At 50.9% G+C, this 23,631-nt stretch overlaps 1 protein-coding gene across 1 annotated transcript in view; it reads left to right on the forward strand.

Moving 5' to 3' along the window:
• ITGA9 (integrin subunit alpha 9) overlaps positions 1–23,631 on the forward strand; it is a 327,700-nt gene that overhangs the window by 57,540 nt on the left and 246,529 nt on the right. The window contains exons 7-14 of the mRNA XM_055137107.1: positions 150–235; positions 2,479–2,547; positions 8,748–8,885; positions 9,965–10,070; positions 11,732–11,826; positions 15,781–15,871; positions 17,953–17,998; positions 22,260–22,414. Of these exons, the coding sequence (XP_054993082.1) occupies positions 150–235; positions 2,479–2,547; positions 8,748–8,885; positions 9,965–10,070; positions 11,732–11,826; positions 15,781–15,871; positions 17,953–17,998; positions 22,260–22,414 (786 nt within the window). The remainder of the gene's footprint in view (positions 1–149; positions 236–2,478; positions 2,548–8,747; positions 8,886–9,964; positions 10,071–11,731; positions 11,827–15,780; positions 15,872–17,952; positions 17,999–22,259; positions 22,415–23,631) is intronic.

Genomic DNA, 23,631 nt, shown 5'->3' on the forward strand with positions numbered 1-23,631 from the left:
AATAGTTCCGTGCAGTAGGTGTTCCAAACATAACACATCAGAGCTGTCCAGAGAGGGGCATGAGCCAGCAGCTTTTTTCCTCTCATGGGTAGTTTTCTTCCTTGTTCTTCCTTAACCTTATGCCTTTGTTTCTGCCCAATTCTTTGTAGGCTATGCAGTTACTGCTGGACACTTCTCTCACCCATCCACCACTGATGTGGTCGGAGGTGCCCCTCAAGACGAAGGCATTGGGAAGGTGAGGAGGGGTGTCGGTGAACTAGCCAGGGCCAGGTCGGATGGTGGGGGTTGAGGGATTGCTGCCCCAGATAGAGAAGTTTGGTACCTTTCTTGGCGGCTTCTTTTGGGTGAGTGATGAAAAAATGAAGCACCTCATGTTTGCCACCTTGTAGCCACTTTTGAGACTTTCTGTGGAAACCTTCGTGTGTAAATACTCCTGCGAAAAGTTTCTCACAGATGATTCTATGAGTGGGGGGCACTGTGAAGACTGATCCCTGGTCCTGTGGCACCCCCAAAGGGAATGGTGTCTGGTGTCGTCCAACTTTAGATCCGCCACTCTCCCAAATGGTTCACCACTGTCACTAGTTTCACCTCAGCTATTCAAGGGGCCTTATCTTGGGGCCTAGCTTCTCAGATTTATTGCCCTGGTGTTAGAACACACTTGGCCTTACACAGGACTCACTTCTGGCTCTGTGCTCAGGGATCACTCCTGGTGGGTGTCAGGACCGTATGGGCTGCAGGGGATTGGACTTGGGTTGACCCTGTGCAAGGCAATCACCTTACCTGCTGTAATATTGCTTTGGCCTGCCTGGTTGGTTCTTTAGTGCCAGGGTACAGGCAGTACAGCGGGAGTGGGTCCCGAGGAGAGAGGAATGTTCATTCTTGACATACTCCATAAGAAGAGAGAGAATGGGAATGAGCGTGGGGTGTGATGAAGCCACGTTGGTGAATGTCTGGTCATGTTTCAGGGAGGCTTGAAAAGTGGGGTCTGGATTATGGAGTAGCCCTGAGGAGGGAGACCATCAGTGCAAGGCCACTGGGGCCTGATTCTGGGTGAAGTCGGCTGAGCCGGCCTGTCCTCTGGCAGTGCTGGGCTGGGCTCCTGCAGCCTCCTGGTCGGAGGTATGAGGTGCTGTTCTCCTTTAGGATCAGGCGCTTCCCTCCCCAAACATGAAGGCTGGTGAGGAAGTGCCCTGGAACATCAGCCAGGGCTGTGATCATAGCTTAGAGGTTGCATATGTGAGGCTCTGATTTTGACTGCCCCACACTACAAACAAACAAACAAACAAAAAGCTCCCATGGGCACCAACAGGGTAGAGGAATGGCGTGTGGGGGGGTCAGGAGAGGCATGCAGATGGATTTCGAGAACTTAAAAAAACAGCTGGGTCACATGATTCCAGGGTCTAGTGAAGGGCAGAGGCTCACAGAGCTGCGGCCAAGTGATAATGGTTCCGGGGCATCCCCGCTGTGGTCAGACTCCTCACTCCCACATCACTGACGCCTCAGGCCAGTGGCAGCAGCTTTATGTTCTCCCCAGCTGCCGAAAACTTGATCTGATTTTATGGCTCTCTCTTCTGATGGTCAAGATAACTGTGCAGCCCCTGTCAAGGCTTGAGATAAGAAGGATAAAGTGTGTGTAGCTCATTGAGCCAGGCAGAGGGGATCCTAGATCCGGTTCTCAAGAAGGACATGAAAATTCTGCTTTCATCTGGACAGGCTCTGGAGTCACTGGTGGCAGTCCACAAAGTGGCTGTCATTCTAGATGTTTAAGGACGGGGCCTGGTGCAGACTTGATTCCAGGGCCCTCAGGAGAAACCTCTGGGCCTTCACTCCTGGTGTCAGGGCAGGAAATCATTCCTACCAATCTGGTGGTGTCCTCCCTCTGGGGGGGATAGGGATTGGAGCCTGGATCTTCAGACAGTGTTAAGTGGGAAGGAACTTCTGTGGTCATGCCACTTAAGAAGTATGACATTAGTGATCCTCTCTGTGGTGGAGAGTTGTACTGTGGACACACATATGAAAGGCTCTGAAATGTCATGCCATAAAGGAATTTATTTCATTTTTGAAGCTGGCATTTCCCAAACTAAATTCGGAGATACTCATATGGATCTCCTGGGACTGATGGAATCACCCTGGGAAATTCTCAAACAGTCTCCTCCATTCCTCTACCTTAGATGTGGCAGCGCATGCTAACCCCTAATTAGTGGGAAGAGTGAAAACCGTTGATCTAAGAGGTGATGTGTTTGCTAGGAATATGGCAGCTCATGGAGACCCATGAGTGTGTGGCTTTCCTGGGGAGGTAATTTCTGCCTTGGGAGTGAAGGAGATTGTCTTGGTAGTCTTGGGAAAACAAGAACATGTTTGAAAAGTGTCCTGGACCTCATTGGGAATTCACATAGAATTTCCAGGAAATAGCCAAGAAATAACTTCGGCCATTGTTTCTCCATCTTAACCATATTTTCTTTTTTTTTCATTCAATAGGTTTATATCTTTAGAGCTGACCGAAGATCAGGCACCTTAGTTAAAATTTTCCAGGCCTCAGGCAAAAAGGTAAAATCTGCAGTGTGTTTTGTTTGTTTGAGAGCTATCATCCTGTAGGAGCCAGATCTTTCCAGAAAACTGGTGCAGAGGCCCTTATCTGTGTTCCCTATTTACTTGGTATTTCTGCCACACAGTAGTGCCTTTACTGCTCAGCATGTGCATGACCTTCAGGTCGGGGGAGTCCCGCTGGAGGTGGGAGACAGGGGGCATGATGGGTTTTGTGTAGCTGAGTGGCAGCACCCTTTTAGGAGGTTCCCCGTAGTTCAGTTCTTCATAGCGTGGCTCTCTGCGGTCCCCTGGAACGTCAGCCAGGGCTGCGACCTGCCTTTCTTCACCCTGTTCTGTGTTCATCTTTCTCTCTGATGTGCACATCTACTCACCTGGAACGGGCACAATTGAGCAAGCCCTTGGTGCAGCTCTGGTTACCCCCAAAGGATTCTCCCTCTCCTGCTCTCACCAGCCCTTCACACACCCTGAACCCTTCACCACCACTTCCAGGGCGGCCTTGCTGGTATACAAGAAAAGCCCCAGGAACATCAGCCTGTGCCTCTCACAACCATGATTGAGTCAAATCAGGCAAGATGCCCTGAAATTCATCCTGGGCCAGGAGTATTCTCTACCCTTGTCTGCTTGTGGGCCTTGGGCCTTGCCCTGTGCCCAGCCTGCTGGTCTCAGCCTGACTTTACTTGCAAGCCTGTTGATGATTCTGTAGATTATTGAGCGTGATTTTATCAGCTGCACTTTTTAAAGATCAGATGACTTAAAAACAATTTTTTTAAAAAATTGAGTCACACAACTACAAGGTTGTTCACAAGTGGGTTTCAGTTATATAATGTTCCAATACTCATCCCTTCACCAGTGCACAGTTCCCACCACCAATGGTGGGATGTAGTTTAAAAAACTTAACAAAATGGAGGCTTCTCCAAGAATGCTTTACCCAGCTAGACTGTCATTCAGATTTGAAGGAGGGTTACACAAATTCATGGATAAAAAACAGCTCAAGAACTTCGTAGACTCAAAACCAGTTTTGAAAGAAAAGATCAAGGTAAGACCAGATGATCTTTTCAGCAGATCTCAGGGAAGACACATGCAGCCTGGGAGGTGAAGGCAAGCTCAGGGCAGGAGCACAGGGGGCTGCATCTTGGGAGGAGGGAGAGTCAGAGAGTGCCCAGAGGTGAACCAATGCAGAGAGGAAGGGGAACGCATGCTTCTCTCTGGGCGGGCTTTGAGCCCAATAGGCAGCTGCTGCACCACTGTTCTTTGTTCTGAGAGGGAATCATTCTAAGTTCCCCCAAATCCTCTCACCAGCACCTAGTACAGAATTAGCCACCTTAATGTATATGCATTAAATGTAGTTGCTTTTTTTTTCTTCAATTAAAAACCAAATATTCGGGGCTGGAGCAATAGCACAGCGGGTAGGGTGTTTGCCTTGCATGCGGCCGACCCGGGTTCAATTCCCACTATCCCATATGGTCCCTTGAGCACCACCAAGGGTAATTCCTGAGTGCAGAGCCAGGAGTAACCGCTGTGCATCACTGGGTGTAACCCAAAAAGAAAAAGAAAAAAAAGAAAAAAACCCACAAATATTCTTTGGAGCCGGAGCAATAGTACAGTGGGTAGAGCGTTTAGCTTGCACACGATGGCCCAGATTCAATCTCTGGCATCCCATATGGTCCCCCCAGTGTGAGTGATTCCTGAGTTCAGAGCCAGGAGTAAACCCTGACCATGGTTGGCTTGACCCAAAAGTAAAAATGCAAACAAACAAACAACAACAACAACAAGACAAAGTCTCTTAAATGCATCTTTGTGCTATTTCCCCCAGCACTGCTTTCTGTTCCTTGAGGACTGTGCCAGCCAGTGTTATGTTAACATCTCCTGTCCCCATAAAGAGCAAAAAAAGTTTGCTAAATGTCCCCCAAGTTAGAAAATAAATACCTCTGTGCCTTTTACAATGCAGAGTCCCGAAGAGAGGTAGGGTGCAGAATCTGCTGAGCTCAGCATTTGAGACCTCTCTCCCCAAACTGGCCTGTGTTTCTCCTCCAGGCCTCTACTTCGCCCTTCCAATGTCCCCATGCTGGAAAGCAGGCATTTTTTTTGCGTCTCCCCTCTAGCTTGAGGGATGTAGCGTTCACATAAGTGTAAGTGTGATCATATGTGATGATTTGATGCCACTCTATTGAAAAATGGTGCCGTAATACGGCTCTTCAGGATCACCTGACTTGGCTGTTTAACGATTCTTAAAAACAAAACTGTGGCACTTGAACACACCTGTGACTCTGAATATTTCTTGGATTGGCCTTTGACCATGCCCATTTTCCCCTCTGCTGCCCGTGCCTCAGTTTCCCCAGTTCACACCTGTCATTGCTTGAGTCAGTGCCTGCAGCTGGGCCTGCCCACTCTCTCTGGATCCTCCTGGTTTGGAAGGGATCGCGTAGGGTTGCCTTCCTCGGACTGGACAGTGGCCTCAGTAGAGGAGCAGATAGATGGGAGCGTGACGGGTGTGCATGTGGGGGCACAGAGCCCCACGGGAGAATCCAATGGTCTAGACTTTGAGAATCTCTCGACAGCCAGGTCCAGGACAGACTGAGCTTACATGATGACATGTTGGGCTCCCCAGTGAATGACTGGGGGACCCCTGCACTTTGCCCCTTGCTCCACGGCTGTGCTGTAGCCTTCCTCTGGGTGCTCAAAGCACGCCCGGTCCCTCCTTCTGCCAGCCCTCCCAGGCCTCCTGCCCTCCTGCTTCACTGTCTTCTTTTCCCCCCAAAATGATTATTTTCTTTATTTGGCCACTGTGAAATTACAAAGTTATTCATGATTGGGTTTCAGGCATGCAGTGTTTCCACATGGATCTCTGCACAGTGTCCACTTCCCTCCACCAATGCGGCCCCTCCCCCATTTGCTCCCACCCACCAGTCTGCTTCTGGGAGAGATTCCTGTTATTTCTTCATAAATTCTGTGGTTTCCTGGTACTGCTGCTGATGGGGCTTCATACACATCTTACCCCCTCCCATCACCACTCCTCCTCCTGGTTGAACGCCTCTCCAATGTAGACGCTTCCTTCTCCCGGTTCTCTGCCCCAACCCCCTCAAGTGGCACGTTTCCTACTGAAGACCAGTTCTCACGTTCTTTGTTTCCATCATTTTGGGGCATTTGTTTCTTCCCCATTATGTTTCCTTATGCCCCAGTGTGTGAGAGAGATTATTCTGTGTGTGTTGGTCTCTCCCGCTGACTAACTTCACTCAGCGTGATATCCTCCAGTGTTTCACTGTCTTCTAGCTGCCCCCCCCTTATCATATTCTTCCTGATTTTGCCTTTATTTGGGGAGAGGGGCTTCTAGCAGAACTGGGAGCAGAAGAGCCACTCTCTGGCTCAGTGATTCTGGGGGGTGGTGGAGGCTATAGCCGGTGGTATTGGGGGGAATGTGGCACCAGAGATCAAGTTCAGGGCCTTGTGTGTGGACTCATGAGCTACCCCACTTTGCACCCTCTCCCCAGCCCAACTTCCCTGATTTTGCAGTGGACTGTTACTTTCTTTCCATGTCCAGTCCTGCTTCTTTGCGAGAGGAAATGAGAAGGCTGGCTTTATCTCTGACAACTTTCACTCTGTACCAGACCCAGGGTTCTCAGAGGCAGCCACTGGCTTTCCAGAGGCATCTTCTTCCATACTCAGGACAGTTCTGACTCAGGAAACCACCCGCTCGCTTCTGCTTTGGTTTGGCCGAATTTGGTTAGACCGTTCTGTTTCCTGGCTTCACCACAAGGAAATGAAAAAATGATTCTGGTCCTTTTTTTTAATTTTTAAAATTTTATTGAATCATCATGAGATAGTTATAAGCTTTCATGTTTGGGTTACAATCTCAGAATGATCAAACACCAATCCCTCCACCAGTGCACATTCCCCACCACCAATATCCCGGGTATAACCCCCCTTTTCCACCCTCCCCCTGCCTCTGTGGCAGAAAATATTTCCCATACTCGCTCTCTACTTTTGGGCATTATGGCTTGCAACACAGACACTGAAAGGTCATCATGTTTGATCCATTATCTACTTTCAGCATGCATCTCCCATCCCGACTGATTCCTCCATCCAACATTTTCTTAGTGATCCCTTCTCTATTACATCTTCCTTCTCCCCTCCGATTATGAAGCAGGCTTCCAACTATGGGGCAATCCCCCTGGCCCTTATATCTACTGTCCTTGGGTGTCAGCCTCATGTGATGTTATTCTGTACTCCACAAATGAGCGCAGTTCCTCTATGTCTGTCCCTCTCTTTCTGACTCATTTAACTTAGCATGATACTCTCCATGTCTATCCATTTATAAGCAAATTTCATAACTTCATCTCTTCTAACAGCTGCATAGTATTCCATTGTGTAGATGTACCAAAGTTTCTTTAAAAAATGGTCCTGGTCTTGATTGGTTGACGTTGTTGGTAGAAATCGCCACTGTGTGAGCAGTTCAGAGGCTGAGACAGATCCATGTTTGTGCATTTCCAGAGCAATGGGGAAGCACCGGTCAAGGACCAATGACCATGAGCTTGAAGCAGCTCAGTGTGAGCTCCCTTGTTGTTAGGAAGTGAGTCGATGAAGAGTTTGTGCTTAGATCATCAGTACTTACATGCATGGAAATTTGGTGTATGGATGACAGTTGTGATTTAACACTGATAAAGATGCTAAGTTAAATGACCCCTTGGGAAGAAAGAGCTTTCCCTGGGGCTCATCCAGGGGACCCCATTCAAAAGATCTCCAGGGCTTTGCCTCAGCCTTAACTCTGACTAAGGCCCTCAAATTAGTGACTGGCTGTCAAGTTGGCTTCCTCTTCTTTCCTTTGGGAATGGGTGGCCCTGAGGAGGTATGGAGTGACTGAAAGTGGCCTTGACATGTGACAGGGAGGGACTTTCACATCTTCCTGACCCAGGGTTAGTTGCAGGAAACAGATCAGTATGGCTGCCACTCTCTCAAGCTCCTCTGAATCAGCTGCCAACAAACCTGAACAGTGAAAGAAAATACTCTTTTGGTTTACTTTACAAACTGCAGTGCTTTTATTTGAAAGCATTTCTTTCTTTCTTTCTTTCTTTTTTAAAGGACACTTGGAAAGCAGTAGAAGTTGCAAACTGGCAGTCTTTGGAAAAGATACAGCCCACAAAAGATTTTGTCACTTGTGGAATACATTTACTATATTCCTATTTCTAAGAACTAGTTGCCAGCATTTCTAAAAAAGAGAGATAGAAAGAGAACTGCAAATAGGATTGGAGAGTTGTGGATTTCTCTTGAAAATCGGCAAGGCTGGAACTGAGGATGTGGTTCAGTGGTAGAACTCACCTCTTATATGCCGGAGGCCCTCGGTTCAACCCCTAGTCTCCTCCTCTCTCTCTCCCTCCTTCTCTCTCTCTCTCTCTCTCTCTCTCTCTCTCTCTCTCACACACACACACACACATGGGAAGGTTGCCTTAGCATTTCAGTTTGCCACAGTCTCTACCTTCTCCTCCTGCTTGTTGATGCCAAAGCTCAGTGTAGTTTACCTTCTATAAGACACTTGAGCCGGGACCGTTTTTTTTCTTCTTCCCGTATTATTACTTGGCATTTGGGTTTGAGATTCTAAATCTCGAACATAAATATAGCTTAACCTAGTACATAATAGGTACTAGGTTAAGCTATATATAAAAAAAGATCCAGTCTCACCTGGCTGTATTCTCTCACCAGTTCATTAGCCCTCTGAGTTGTCCCTTTCTCTGTCACTTCTTCTCAGGCCTTGCTCACCCACCTGTATGCATGGGGCTGGAGAGGGGGAGGGCCGTTTCCCCAGGTGCCCTGTCTTCAGCCCGCCTGCAAGGTCCTCTTTGCTTGTTCTTGCCCGTCAGATCTATGGGGCACTGGCCACAGCGGTGACCAGTGTCTACGGACCGCAGCTTGTGTTTCTAATCAGCCCTTCGCTCGCCTGGGGCTCTGTGTGTGTCTCCCCCTCGGATGGGCTCTGGGCCTTTCTCAGAGGGTCTCGGCCCCAGGGAGCTTCCATCCCGGCCTTGCCATAGAAGGCCCATGGCAGTTGGCTAGGGTCACTTTGCTGCGGGGCTAGGCCTCCTGGCTCAGCCTTGGCCACCTCGAAGGGGTCGGGGAGCCAAAGTTCGCAAAGCCGTGGGGCTGGAGGAGACGCGGGTCTTGCTGAGGGCGGACACTGAACGCTTTGTTGCGACTCGGCTTGGTTGCAGATGGGCTCTTACTTCGGCTCCTCCTTGTGCGCAGTTGACCTGAACGCGGACGGCCTCTCCGACCTGCTGGTGGGGGCCCCCATGTTTTCTGAGGTCAGAGACGAGGGGCAGGTCACCGTCTACATCAACAGAGGAAATGTGAGTACAGGGTGGGACGGGCGCCATCCAGCCAGGATCGACCTGCTGGGGAGGCTTCAGGGAGAAGAACAAGCTTCCCCCCCACCCTACCCCCCCCGAGCTCGGCGTGTCCCTGCACACCCACGGGGCTCGAGAACAACCCTCACGCCCTAGTCTTCGTGTTGGCTGTGCACCGGGGCTGTGGCTCCTGCTTTCTGGGAATGAGTTCAGTCCAAGGCAGAATAGCCCAGGGCTACCTGTTTCTCAGCCAGGAATCCTAAGGTTCCGAGAGGTGAAGTCACTGGCCCCACTTTGCACAGCAAAGAAGTGGCAGATCTGGCATCTCTCTGGACCCAGGCCTTTGGAGCCGCTGTGCTTTACCTCGGGGCTGTGCTGCTTTCCTGGGAGCATGCGTCCTTGGTCCAGGCAGACAGGGACTGCCTGGGCTACATGGGCGCTGGGAGGACTATTGAGGGAAGAGTCAAACTTAGCATCCGGGTGAGGCTCAGGGGGATGAGGCGGGAAGCCGCAGGGCCACGTTAGAGTCCACTGAGATCCTCGCTGGGTCAGTGGTTACTCAGAAGGGCCAAACCTGAGTCACACAAGCTCATGGACAGAGCGTGTGGCTGTGTTGGGCCAGGAGCTAAAGGGTGTTGGATGTTTTTAAATCATGATCCTGTGCCAGGTGGTACCTCGCAGAAACCACTTTCTAACTGTGTTCTGGAAGGCACAGACCAGAACAGATAGAAATATGGGTGCCGCTTTGGAACAACTTGGGGGGGTGTTTGCCACGCTAAGGAGAGGAGGCCGCAGGACTGGAAGTCACCTGGGTTTGTGGATGGACAGCTAGGAAAAGCAAGAGGTCGGGCATTAGCCAACCCAAGATTTGCCTCCTCTCTGAAGGCCTCTGCACACAGCTGAAAATCACTCACTGCACCCCAGAGGCAGAGGTGGGTGCCGGGGGGCCCTTCCCAGGTGTTTCCTGTTGGTGACTGTGCTCCAGGGAGGTGGCCTCCTAAGCGCTGGCATTTGATTGTTTTTCTGGTTGATTCTCTCTGTTTGTGTTTTCTTTTCCCTGTTTCCTTCGTCCTGTTTCCCAGGGAGCCCTGGAGGAGCAGCTGGTGCTGGCCGGAGACAGCGCCTACAATGCTCACTTCGGGGAGAGCATCGCCAGCCTGGGTGACCTGGACGACGACGGGTTCCCAGGTCAGTGGGCTGGCCGGCCCAGGCCCTGCGGTGGAGTGGCCGCCACCCTCTAGCGTGCCCTGGCTGCAGATGGCCCCGCACCTCCCTGACCGGCTCCTGGCGAGCCCATCGCTTGTCTGGGGGCGAGGAGAGGACTCCCTGTCCTCCGTGGAGACACTTGGGAGCCACTGCCATTTGGCTTCTGCCTCATTCCTTCTCCTGGCCTCAGTGCTCTTTAGTGTGTATTGATGGGTCAGGTGACTGCACAGTGGGACCAGGTGTATGAGAGAGAAGTTTGAACCAGCATCCCTCCCGGCCACAAGCCGCCTTGTTCCTGAGCCCCTGCGCCCCTCCACAGGGCAAGTGGCAAGCCCGAGGATGAAATTGGAGATTCTCATTCTCCCCTGATCATGGTCCTCCTTGAGGAGGACTTTGTTGGCTTAGTGATGGCTCCTGCCAGTGGAGGGGCTTCGGAATGTGCGGGTGTTGGGCTAACTGGACCCGAGGCCCTGTCTGGACAGCGGCGTCTTGTCAGTTCTTGGCATCTGTCTTGCTCCTGTCTCTGCTGAGTAGCTTCTCCCCTCACCATGTGCATAGTGCCAGGACCTGTGGCAGCCACGGGGGCCTGGGGGTGGCAGTGGTGGGAGACGGGCTTTGGCCACTGTTGCTGCTGGGCGGGGCACACGTGCAGGCCTCGACCACGCACAGCTCCGCTCAGAGTGAACTTCCAGCAGAGGGGCACGACTCCTGCTCGAGGTCACACGGGTGCATGCGCCTTCCCCTCACAGTGCTCCTGCAGACACGTGACCTAGGGTAGCAGTGGGAGAAAGGAAGTTGTGTGGTGGCTCCAGGCATTTTCAGTTTGTGAGTGTGCAGTGTGCGTGCATGTATATTTGCATGTGTGTGTGAGTGTGTGTGTGTGGGAAGGGGGGGGTGTTAGGAGATGGCGAATGCCAATTTTTATAATCCTCTTATCTCAGAATGGAGTCATCTTTCTCAGTTTTGCAATGACCATTGTCATCGAGTTTCCTGCCCTGACAGGCCATGGTTAGGGGGCATTCTTGGCTTTCCCATCCCCTAGTGAAAGACACAGATAGTTGGCTTTTTTTTTTTTTTTTTTTTTTTGGTGAAGTCTCCCAGCCATTCAGGGGTCGAGAGACTGTTCCTGGTGAGACTCGGCTAATCAGGCTGGACGGTTTAATGCTTGGGTCACCGGGTGCCAGGGAATACTGAGGCTGGCTTTATTGCTGCCTGGGACCTGTGTGCAAACTTGCCAGGGTGAAAACTTGGCCCCTTGCATATGCAAGGTGTATGGGTACCCCTCACACCACGCTATCTCCCTGCCCCAAACAATTGATGCTATTCATCAAATACAAAATCATATTCCCAGACTCCCAGTTCAGACCAAAACGATAGTGGTTGATGTTTGTCTCTTTTGTGTTTGATGGAGCCACAATTTCCCCTGTGACAATGAGATAAATCTTTTCTTGAACTAGGTTTTTCTCAGTTTCTGTCATTTTCTTTTGGCTTCCCTGCCCCCCCTTCTATACTAAGAGATTTTGTGTCTAATTCAAGGCTTGAGAAATCATCAATTAAGGTGTTTCTGCTCCGAGGGGCCCGGGATGTCAGGCATTAGGAAAAGCGAGCTCAGGGTTCTGACAAGAGCTGTTTCTCCCCTGCAGATGTGGCCATTGGTGCCCCCAAGGAGGATGACTTCTCGGGCGCCATCTACATCTACCACGGGGATGCTGTTGGGATCGTGCCTCAGTACTCAATGGTAATGGTGGGAGAGGGACATGGGGGCCTTCACACAGCACAAGGGGAGGCCGTCTTTTCTGTGCCCCATGCTCGGGGGTGCAGAGGAAACTCAACACTGCTGCTCCTTACCTCAGCCATCCCCACCTGAGTTGGAGACCACTGATATTGTGCATTGGATTCAAATCAGTTCACACCATCCTGGGTTAGTGCACGCCCAGGCATGCATCCTGCCTACAGAAGATAACATCTGTATGTGGGACTAGCCATTTGGCTGTTGATTTAAGAAGCACCTCTCTTCCTTTTCTCCCCCCCTTTTTTTTTCTTACTCCTTTGTCTGGGCTGGAGTGATAGCACAGCGGGTAGGGTGTTTATTTTGTATGTGGCCGACCCGGGTTTGATTCCTCTGCCCCTCTCAGAGAGCCTGGCAATCTACTGAGAGTATCCCACCCGCACGGCAGAGCCTGGCAAGCTACGGGTGGCATATTTGATATGCCAAACAGCAAGTCTCACAATGGAGACGTTACTGGTGCCTGTTCAAGCAAATTGATGAACAACAGGACGACAGTGCTACAGTGCTACCCCTTTGCCTGTGCTAAGCCAAAGTGTTGTAAAACAGAATCTTGTCGAGAAAGGTGGAGAAAGCTGGGCCTGAAAATGGTCACAGGGCTGTTGCTGAAACTGGCTTTGAATCAAAGAGCTGGTCATAGGTTGGCCTTGTGCCCTAGACTTGGGAACATGGAAGTAACCACTTCTGTTTTCTGCCGTATCAGCGTGGTGTTCAGACTTGCTGATGGTGTGAGCCCAGCCCATGGGAAAAAGGAAGTCCCTCTCTTGACAGAGTATCAATAGGATATTATGAATGTCTGAGCAGAGAGTGGCATAGCCCTGGGTTTTTCTCCCTGTGGGCCAGTGGCGAAAAGGACCGAGAGCACTGAGAATTTTCCAACCAGCCCTCATTGATTTAATGAGCACTTAGCTGCTTACCTTGAGTTCCTCCCCTCAAAGACCGTGGGCCTCGGGTCTTCACTGCCGCTAATTCTGAACTGTGTTTTGTGCTCATCTATGAAACGAAACGAAATAGGAAAGTCTCCAACGTTGTTCATACACGAAAATGTCTCTGGGTGAGGAAAAGGTCTTGTCGGGTTGACCTGGCCTCCCTGGGAAAGTATATTCGTTCAGCGCATACCTTCACAGCTGTTCCTGTAGCAGACACGTCGATTAAGGGGTGAGGGTTGGCCTGTGGCCTGTAGAGCTTCAGGGTCCCTCTGTGCCGGGCTTCCTGCACCAGGGGCTGCTGCTTCCTGTTTGATGGCACTGGGAGGCAAACCCTGGGCTTCACCCATGTGAGGCATTTACCCTGCCACGGAGCCAGATTCCCAGTTCCCCATGATTGGATGCTGGTCCCGCTCTCTTGTTTCATCTCATCTCCACCCTTGCCATGGGAGATGGTGCCTCTCTCATACGACTTTGACTCACCAGGAGCTGTAGCCCCAAGGGAGTTATTTAACCTGTTGAAGGTCAGCAGCTAGTAAGTGGCCATTGGCTCTTGAAGTTTTGCTTTGCCAGGAAGCCCCCTTACTCTGAGGGCAGTTTTATCTGTGGACCATCTTCTTTTCATAAGAAATGAGGAATGGTGGCAGCAACGAACTCAGGGGTGTCAGGAGGAAGGGGGCTACGTGTGTCTCACTGGGACCCTCTAATGTGTCATAAGGATGCTGTTCCTTGTATGTCAAGCTGCAAGTCATTTCAGGTGCCCTGTCCTCAGGCAGCCCTTGGGGTCACTCTCCATGCATCCTCCTGGAAGCTTGTTGCTGGACCTTGGAAGCCAGTCACACATAGGCCACTGCAGGAGACCCCGTTTCCCATCCTCCTGGCCTTCCAGTGTTTTGTTTTGTTGCTGGGTGGGATCCCCGCCGCCAACTGAAGGATAAATTTTGTGGTCAGTGTGGAGTGTCCTCAGTAGGAAATAGAAATCAGCATCTGGACGGGTCCTGCCTTTGTCAGCAGGCAGGCGAGCTCATTAGCTTTGACAAAGAGAAGTGCTTTGGAGCTCTGCAAATTTAAAAAGAGAAAAAAAAAAAGGATGATCATATTTTTCCAAGCTGCTAATATGTACTTGATAAGGTCTGTGACTTAACAGGGAAGAAAAAACACCTCTCCCCCATCCTATCCCTCAATTTTAACGACAGATTCACCAGAGCCTTGGGTGAGACAGAGCCGTATTGTGAGGGGAGTGAGAGGAACAGATCCGGAAAAAACTTTGGGCGAGGGACTAGCTTTTCTTTGGCCCAGACTGGTGTTATTTCTGCTGGATAAATTGTGAGATCAGGGCCCAATGTTCTTTCGCATCACAAGTTAACTCCTTCCTCTTCCTCCAGTTCCCCATGAAGTGTTGATTTTAAGATCCTCGTGTGGCTTTCGAGATTGGGGGAGCCCCCCGGGCCTGTCACGCCAGCCTGTGATCTTTCTGCTCCCCTAGGGACCCTGCCTAGGAAACTGGTCAAGCAGAGGTTTTCTGGGCTCCTGGTTTTCATTTAAGGTTATTAGCACTGAGCAGACTTATCTTCCTGGCTTTATGGCATAATGGTCTGCAGATGTCTGCGGGATCACTTAAGCCCGCCTTGCCACCCCCAAATGGACCACCCCTCCACTCCTGCCCCCCACACCCCCATTCCAGCCACAGCAGATCCTGGAAATGCAAACCCAGCTGCTGCCGCCGCTGCTGCTGCTGCTGGACCCGAGAGCTGAGCTCCTCTGCTCTAAGATGTGGCTTTTGAGAAATACGAAGACGCACAGAAATGTTTGTTTAGCCAGTGCTAGGGGGGCCGTGGGGTCTGCCTGTTAGCAAGGGGCATTGCTTGAGGGTTTCCTCCAGTGTCCGAGTTTGTACTTTGATGCTTGCACGTTTCCTGTCGGCCAACTTAACTAAAGATGGCAGGCGGAGGGGGGTTTGCAGTTACTCGCTGCTGGGGGTGGGGGAGGGGGCCACAACCCTGTCATCTCCCTCTATAGACCCTATGGAGCACCTCCCCCACCTCTTGATTGCTCTGCTTAATGAATGATTCCAGTATGGGAAGGATAAGGGGAAATTCGGCGTGAGCTACTGGAAACTTAGACACCTGGTTCTAACGTGGGTTTTGCCTCATGGCATGGAAACCAAGTTCTGATCCACCACAAAGGCACTGGGACAAGCTTCCCCAGGGAGCCTGGGTAGATAAGGGGGAGAAGGAACGGGTCAGATCCCAGAGATGGGGGACTACGGCGGTTCAGGGACTTTATATCCTTGTGAGGAACCAATACATGGACAGTGCTGTATGGTGTCCGCTGGTCAGGCAACAGCTATTCTTGAGCCAAGGAGCCACGCAGTCACATATGTTGAATTTAACGATGGATACAATGTGAGTACAGGTGCTGGTATGATGGAAGTTGAGCTGTAAACTGGAGGCTTGAGCAGAGTTTGGGGATCCCCACCAGTTTATAGAAGGCTCAAGACCACCACGGAATTGGGGAGTTACTGAGTAGAGCTGCTTCCTCATGTCTCTGAGCTGGGAACCCATGACTCTTCTGTTTGGCTTGATGGAGAGATAGTTTCCAAGTGACCATTGGTCCCAGCTTGACCTGCCGTCTGCTTGTCTATGTGGAGGAGTGCTACATGCTTAGCCGTGTCAGGGATGAGTGTTACATGCTTAGTCGATACCTGGGTAGGAAGAGATAAGGAAAATGAGGGTTTTTTTTTTTTTTTTTGGCCAGCTCTCTCTGTGTGAAAACAAAACCGCATCTCTTTCAGGGAGGGACAATTTCAGATGTCGATTTCAGTGTGCCAAAACCTTAACACACTAATCTAGGTGGATTTTCTTGTTAGCACTGAACTCAACAATCTGAAGTGAGATTTGGTGAAGGCAAGCAATAAGAAACCTGAATATTTGGGATGGTGTGCCCTTCCGGTGACTTGATTCCCTATGATCTGTTTCAGAAACTGTTGGGGCGGAAGATAAATCCGGTGCTGCGGATGTTTGGCCAGTCCATATCAGGAGGCATTGATATGGATGGAAACGGCTATCCTGGTAAGCTATTTTTCTTCTGCAGGCACAAGAGATAAAGATAAAAGCCGGAGGTAGACTGCTTGCCAGTCTGGTAAGCTGTGATTACCCCTGTTTGGGATTAGGAATTCACACAATAGAGTGGGGGTGTTTTGCCTGGTGTTTGCTTTGAGGGTGAAAGTATTGATGTTTATTTTGGGTATGTAAAATGATCTACTCTGAAGGGTTGGCTTACTGGAAGGGTGGGTCTCTGCAGTGATTTCTATGGGGGCGAATCTTTTTAATTAAGGGCACTGTCTGAATTTAGAATCATACATCATGAAACTTCATATTTTGGATTTTTTGTATCAGTCATGTTCAGAGGTTTCTTACTCCTCAGAGTGAAAAAAAAAAAAAGGCAGCCAACCAGCACTACCCCTGCCCCCAGTCACCACAAGATTATTGAGAGAAAGACTAAGAGCATAAAGAAAACCATATGCTCTCCCAAACAGGCAAAATAGACCTCCATTCAAGGCTGGCTGACTTGTCTTTAGGGCTAATAAATGCCTGGTAGTAGTTGAAGATAATTGAATAAAATGAACAATTGCCATCCTAACCCCAAGCTATAACTGGTTGGGGGCAGTAGGATAGTACTGTTTTGGCATCTAAGAGTGAGGTGAGGTGAGAAACTGATATTGCAGGGAAAAAAAAATTCCAAATCATCATGGCATGCAGAAAAAAATGTCCCTGAAATTATAGAGCAACTTGCTTTTGAGAAAAAAAACATTTTCCCACTTAAATTATCTCTGCAGGATCTGGGCAGGTGAGTGTAAGCTTGCAGGAATTGCCCTGCCTTGCGATTTCTTAGGGGGCTTTGGATCATTCTTGTAACTGTCAGATCTGGGGGAGAAGTAGGAACCCCAAAGGGCCAGTGTTGAAGGTTTTGTCCAAGACAGACCCTCATGGGTCTTTTTAAGTGTGAGAAAGCATTTCTTCTGTTGAGGGCAATTTGTGGCCTTCCCTAAACAATACCTTACATTGGCTTTGCACTTGACTAGATGCAAATTGCTTCCACATATAATGTCTGTCTCATACCAGGTCGGTAGGTAGAGATGGGGCGCCCCTGGCAAGGAAACTGAGCCTCAGAGAACCCAATGGACTGACCAGAGACCACAGCATGGTAGACAGGGACCCAGATAATCATATCAAGAGCTCCTGAGTCACACTTCCTGATGTCTCTGAATTTAGTTGTGCATTTCATGGAGGAAATGGCAAAATATTCAGGATTTTTTTGTTCTGTTTTAAATACCCAGTCATTAAAAAAAAAAAGTATCAGAAAGGAATGAAATTCACAGCCATGCTCAAGTGCAAGTGCAGACTTTTTAGCAGCACCTACCATTCATGCATTCGAGACTTGCTTTTTTGTAATGAAGGAGTCCCAGAGATGAAGCAGCCCACCCTCTCTGTGATTCAGATGTTTTGCCTGGGCAGCTGTAGTGCAAAATCCAGGGCTAAATGCCGGAGAAAGGCAGAGAACCAGTGGGCGAGTGCACATTTGCTAGGCTGAGCTATTTAAGAGGAAAGATGATCAGCTCCCACTTCTGTATTGTTTTATAGTTGAAGTCCTTTTATGAATTTTTAAATTTAAATGTGTTTTAATGTATCAATGCATACTTAAGCCAATAAAAACAATAGTGTCTAATAAGTGTTTAATGGCTATCACAAATAATATAAATCTTGGTTAATAAGTGATTAATTAATATTTAGTAAATAAATATCTTCTGAGTTAAATATGAAATGTTAGCTTTTAAAGAAGATAGGGAACATTTTCTTGTATGAGATACTTGAAACCCAGTTTGTACTTTTATACAAATCCCCAGTTTATACCACTGGTGGGACATCTCACTTCCTGCTGCCTCTCTGTGCCTCAGCACTTCGTCTGGTGACTGGCCATGGAACACTGGTACACTGGTACCTCTGAGTCTCACCAATTCATGACACAGGCCAGAGGGTGGCTGTGAGGGCCTCCTGACCTGGCCTAAGGGGAGTCTTCACTCTGGGGACCCTTGTCAGGGTGGGGAGAGACTTCCACATGACTCCAAACCTGTAAATTTTCTGGTCCACAGATGTCACGGTCGGAGCCTTCATGTCGGACAGCGTTGTTCTTCTGAGGTGAGCCTCTCTTCCCCTGGATTCCGTCCTCCACGGGGGAGGGGATGGGATGGTTTCGGGGGACACAGAGGAGCTATTTTCTGTTCCTCAGCAATTCCTTCCATCCTGCTGCTTGCAGGTGGAGGGGCCTATCAACGGACAAGAGCCTTTGTTTTCATGTTCTCTGACCCTCCTGTGGTTTGCAGCTGCCCGTCTTGAATAGCTCATTTGCGTAGGGTGACAGGTTTCCAGGCAGAGTTTGGGGATGCCTACACCTGGCTTCTTGCTTTCTGTGATGTGCTGCCCGCACCCCTCCCTTTGCTTGGAAGCCAGGGCACCCTCAGAGCTGGACATCGTCACTGTGTCCTGTTTCTTCCTGCCCCACACCTCTATGGCCCTCACTTCCCAGCGACTGGAGTCTCACTATCTTTGGGGGAGCACTTTCTTCCCTGTGGCAGCAGCAGGAATTTGGGCCTAGCTCTCCCTGGAGCCAGTACAGTCTGGCTCTCTCCTGCAAAGATCCATGATTGCCTCCCTCCCTGGCACACCCCGTTACCTCCAAACCATCTCCCGGTATTTCTGGCTGCATGAGTCAGAGGAGGCCGAATTACACTCGGGGTGGGAGCCAGCTCTTAGGCGCTTAGGTTTGGGGAATATCCTGATGGCAGAACTTTCTAAAATAGGCGAGCAGCATCTCGGCAGAGCTGGACGGGGGCCCGGAGGCCTCGATGCCTCTCCCTCAGCACCGCCTTCTTCTGAGTCCCCACCACGGTGTGACACAGCCTCTTCTAGAAACGGGTGTCCTCTTGGGGGATGGGGGAGAGGGAAAACGCTGCTGGTGTCTAAGGGAACCAGTTACCCGAAATGTTGCCTTGGCAAACAGGCAGGCTTCTGAGACCAGGGGCGTGATGTGTGTGGCGCTGTGCTGGGCGGTCAGTTCCTAAGGAGGATGTGTGGGTTCTCTCTGGGAACTCCCGAACTGTGAAGGAGGGAAGGAAGAGCCGCACTTAGCACAGGGCCTCGGGAGCAGCCGCTAGTAGGGGTGACTCTGATGGAAAGGGTGAGACCTGTCCCCTTCGGGATGATGGAGGCACCTTCCTTCTTTAGCAGGTGCAGCTCTGCGAAGACAGAACCTGCCTGGTTTCCCGGAAAGGGACTGGATGCTCCTTTCCGGATCAGCCCTTCTTCTGGGCTAGGGCTGAGAATTTTCCTTACATGCTAGGGAAGAAGAGCTTCTGGGACTGCAGATGACAGTGTGTGTGTGTGTGGCGGGGGGCTGTGGGGGGTGTCGGGGGAGCTTGATTCAGAGGTTTCCTGACATTAGTTCCACTCTCCTCAGTATCCCGGGATGCTTGCTCTGGCTCATCAGGATTCCTTTGCGTCAAACACATTCCCGGGCTGCTGCCTCTTTTTTTCCCTTTTAAAATTTGTTTTGGATTTGTGGGCCACACCCGGCGATGCTCAGAGGTCCTGGCTTTGCAACTCAGGAATTACTCCTGTTGGTGCTCAGGGGACCATATGGGATGCCGGGGATCAAACTCGGGTTGGCTGCATGCAAAGCAAGCTCCCTACCCACCAGACTATCTCTCGGGCCCTGTTTCTGGGCTTCTTGAAATGACAAGACATCAGGCCGTCTCAGGACGGGGAGCCTGAGAGATGGTGCAGGGATTTAAAGACTTGCCTTGTATGTTTCCGACCCAGGTTCAATCTGACGCATGTGGTCCCCTGAGTCCTGCCAGGAATGATGCTTGGGCAAAAAGCCTGGAATGAACCTTGAGCACTGCTGTGTAGCTCCAGAAAACAAGAGGGAGGGGGCCGGAGCGATAGTATAGTGGGTAGGGCTTTTGCCTTGCATGAGGTCGACCCAGGTTCGATCCTTGACATTCCAAAGGGTCCCCCAGCACTGCCAGGAGTAATTCCTGAGTGCAGAGCCAGGAGTAACCCCTGAACATTGCCAGGTTTGACCACCTGCCTCCAAAAATAAAATAACAAGACAGAGAAGGGTGCCGTTGAAGTGGGGTGAGAGTGATAAGATTTGATATAGAGTCTGTGGGTGGGAAAGTGCCTCCTCTCTTGAGCCAGCACCACCAGAAGGGAACAGGTTTGGGACCAAGTGCAGTTTGGAACAAAGCTGAGGGTGAAGCTGAGGGTGACACTCTGGTCTCTTCCAGGAGTGCCTGGGAAGACTCAGAAAATGAGTGGGGGCCCATCAGAAAGGGAACGTGGAGGGACCCGGGGGATTGGGGGTAGACAGGTCAATCTGGAGCTGCTTCCCTGGGGCAGATGCCGGGATGGCAGCAGTAAGTGGCCACCATCCACTTACTCGGAACTGACTCAGGTCTGTAGAACTACCAGTCGTGACAGGGCTGACCAGCCCTTGGTGGACTTGGGGTCATCCTCGTTTGGATGGGACCAGTGTGAGACTCAGCAACCAGGCCTTTGAGTGCACCTGCAACCCCCTCTACGCTCTGGGCCTCAGAGCATGCAAGGAGGTGGGTGAGGAGAGTCTCAGGGCTGAGGCCAGCTGTCCCTTCTAGGGGCTGTTTCTCCCTGCACCCTGTCTGCCCCTCAAGCAGTACCGACCCCCCTCAAAAAATCAGTGGGCCTGGCTCTCCCCTGCCCTGAGGTGCCTGCCGTTCCATTGTTTCCCTAATGGGAAGAGACGGCGCTCCGAGGCCACATAGTGCTGTCCTCGGGGGCCCTCTGCTTTGATCCCAGAGACTGGCATTTGGCAGGTGGGTCTGTGACACCCCATTTCCCACCCTCCCCTTTCCGCTGGAGTGTGGGCTGGCCTGGCCCTACCCTCAGGAAGTTTGTTCTGTTCGATTAACTGAAGGGGGCAGGTCTGGGGTCAGCAGGGGAGGCGCCTGGTGCCCTGCCAGGGAAGGGCAAAGGAAATGATCAGAGAAGCTCATGAAAGATTTCAGGGCTTTTCCTGGTCCCCAAACAATACTTGGAGATGAAACAAAAAAGGTGCAAGGAAACTGAGGTGTCCAGTGGGTGTGGGGTGCCGGGGGCAGGGCAGGCGTGCCTATCATTTCTCAGGATGCCTTTTGGCAGCCCGGGATGCCACCATCTGCTCTGTGTGCGGCTGTTCTCCCCCCTCAACTCTAATGCGAATGTTAGAAGAGGGCTTCAGGCAGCCTGCAGATGACGTGAGGGTCAGGGGAGCACTCAGGATGGAGACAGCTTGCCCTGGCACCCCAGTTGTGAGGACTACAGGGGTAGAAGGGGGTAGCCATGTCCCTGGAATCCCAGCATGCTCTCTGATTCCCCTGTGCTGTCCTCTCAGAGGGCTACTCTTGCTTCTCCTTCCTGTCTGCCTCGTGCCTAGGAGCTCTTGGTAGGATAGTTGTGCACAGTATAGGTTGGGGTTGCATGCCCCCTGGTCCTTCAGGTCATCCAGTGCCCTGGAGGTGGGTTGCCCTTTCCTGGAGATTGAATCGGGGCTCCCTGTAAGGCAGGGTGGGTGAAGAAGATGATGGGTTTGCAGAGGGGCACAGCATCGCCTTTTCCGCCCAGCCTTAGGCAGGAGGGCCTGTGACACCCCATTTCCCAACCCTTTTCCACTGGAATGGTTTGGCCCTGCCTTTAGGAAGTTTGTTCTGTTGGGTTAGCTGGAGAGGGCAGGGGTTAACAGGAGGCAGGACAATCATCTCATCTGTCCCTGCCTTGGGGTGGTGGTGGCCATCTCTAAGGGAGTGGGTGGGTTGGTGCTTCGTTTTGAGGTCAGTTGGTCGATCTCAGCTTGGAGTATCAGCAGCTGGCTGTGAGCAGCTGGGACTCCATTAATCAAGCTCACTGATAAAAATACTGAAGAAGCTAATGGCAGTAAATGAAGGGGGCGGTTTGACCCTCCAGATGGGACTGGAACTTTGTGGTTCACGGGGCAGGGTGGAGGTGGATCGGGAATCTCCACTGTGCATCTGTTTGTCTGGTCATGCGCCCACCGTGGGAACTCTGAAATCAGTTCTGGTCTGACAGCAGAAATGGGAATCTGGTTCCTGGAATCACAGGCAATCATGCCAACATCTGGTGGTTCGATTATGGCTTCAACCAGATGGCATTTTATTAGCCGGCTCACCTTTATATTCGGAAGACTGACCATTAACCATGAATTTATGAGGAAACCGGCCACTATTCAAGGCAGAAGTCTACTGAATCCTGTTCCCCGTCTGGCCTGATTCTTTCGCTCCTCCACAAAGTGCTGGGCTGCAGACTCAACCTTGATTTTGTCGCATGTGGTTCTCAAACTACATCTCCTTCCTCTCCTCCCACACAGGGCGAGGCCCGTCATCACTGTGGATGTCTCAGTCTTCCTCCCTGCCTCTGTCAATATCACCGCCCCCCAGTGCCATGACGGGCTGCAGCCTGTGACCTGCCTGAATGTCACCGTCTGCTTCAGCTTCCACGGCAAGCACGTTCCCGGAGAGATCGGTGAGGAGCCAGGGCTGGGCCCTCTGCGCTGAGGGGCCTTGTGAGGTTGTGGTCAGGGCAGAGGGATGTCTCTGGAGTCCCCTGCTCCTGGTGCCCCCAATCCTCTTTGCTTCTGGGCATCCTTCTCCTCTTTCGTCTTACCATTGTTTCTCCCATTTAACACAATTTCCAGTCCTCCGGTGAAAAATAGCCATTGACCCCAGATTTCCAATCCGCCAAGGAAGGTGGCTCTGACTGGGAGCTTACTGCGGAGCTGTGGGAAAGTACGGACTGAAGCTTGTCCTACCTCGTGTTCCATATAGCTGTGGGGAGGGGTAGGGGTGCTGGCATTCGGGCCCCCCTATTGAGTGGTAGCACCTGACAGATATTGTGGAGTGGAGGTTCCTTTATCAGGGAATTGGAGGCCAAGGATAGATGGTGGGCTGGGGCTGCTAACTTTGACAAAGACTCCAGCCTCCCAAAGAGGCAGTGACTAGACTGATTGATAAGACTCAGGCAATTCCCTGGCCAGTGACAACCATCCCTGCCTTTGCTCTGCCCAGGGTAAGTCTCTGTACTGGGTTCTCTGAGACTGGGTTCAGCCCCAGCATGAGACAGCCTCAGAGTAGAGTAGAATTCAGAGAGTGTGATCAGCTGCAGGGAATGAATCCAGAAATGCTGTAGTTTCTGGCAGATGCTTTGCTCTTGTCTGGAAGGGTAATAGAAAACAGCTCCGGAGAAAGGTTGGCGACAAAGCACCTACTTAGTGTTCCATGCACTGGGGCCCCTGACCTCTCCGAGTATGATCCTAGCAGCGGTATTTTCAGTCCTTGCATGGATATTAGCACCTTGGACACCATGCCTCTCACTCTGCATTTGAGCCAGGTCTGTGCACTCACAGAATGCTCTGAGAAGCGCACCCCCAGACATGCAGACACTTGCTTGCAGGCTCTCTCCTCAGCCGCACTCCGCACTTCCTTAGTTAACAGCGTTACCAGGTCCCCTTGCCCGTCTCACTGGTGCGTAGTCTCCATCTACAGGTGGACAGAATACACTCAGCAGTTAGACCTGGCACTATACCAGCTTCTCCCAGAGTCAAGCATTTCTGCTTGGTATGGTTTGGTAGGTTATTTTTGGAGGTTAGCAATGCCATTACATTAGTGTATATGGAAAAAAGATGTTGAGCATGCTAAGAGTTTTAAAAAATAAATGGTTTAGCAAATTATGCCAACGAGGAA

The sequence above is a fragment of the Sorex araneus genome, chromosome 4 (assembly GCF_027595985.1).
Source record: "Sorex araneus isolate mSorAra2 chromosome 4, mSorAra2.pri, whole genome shotgun sequence".
Lineage (NCBI taxonomy): Eukaryota > Metazoa > Chordata > Mammalia > Eulipotyphla > Soricidae > Sorex > Sorex araneus.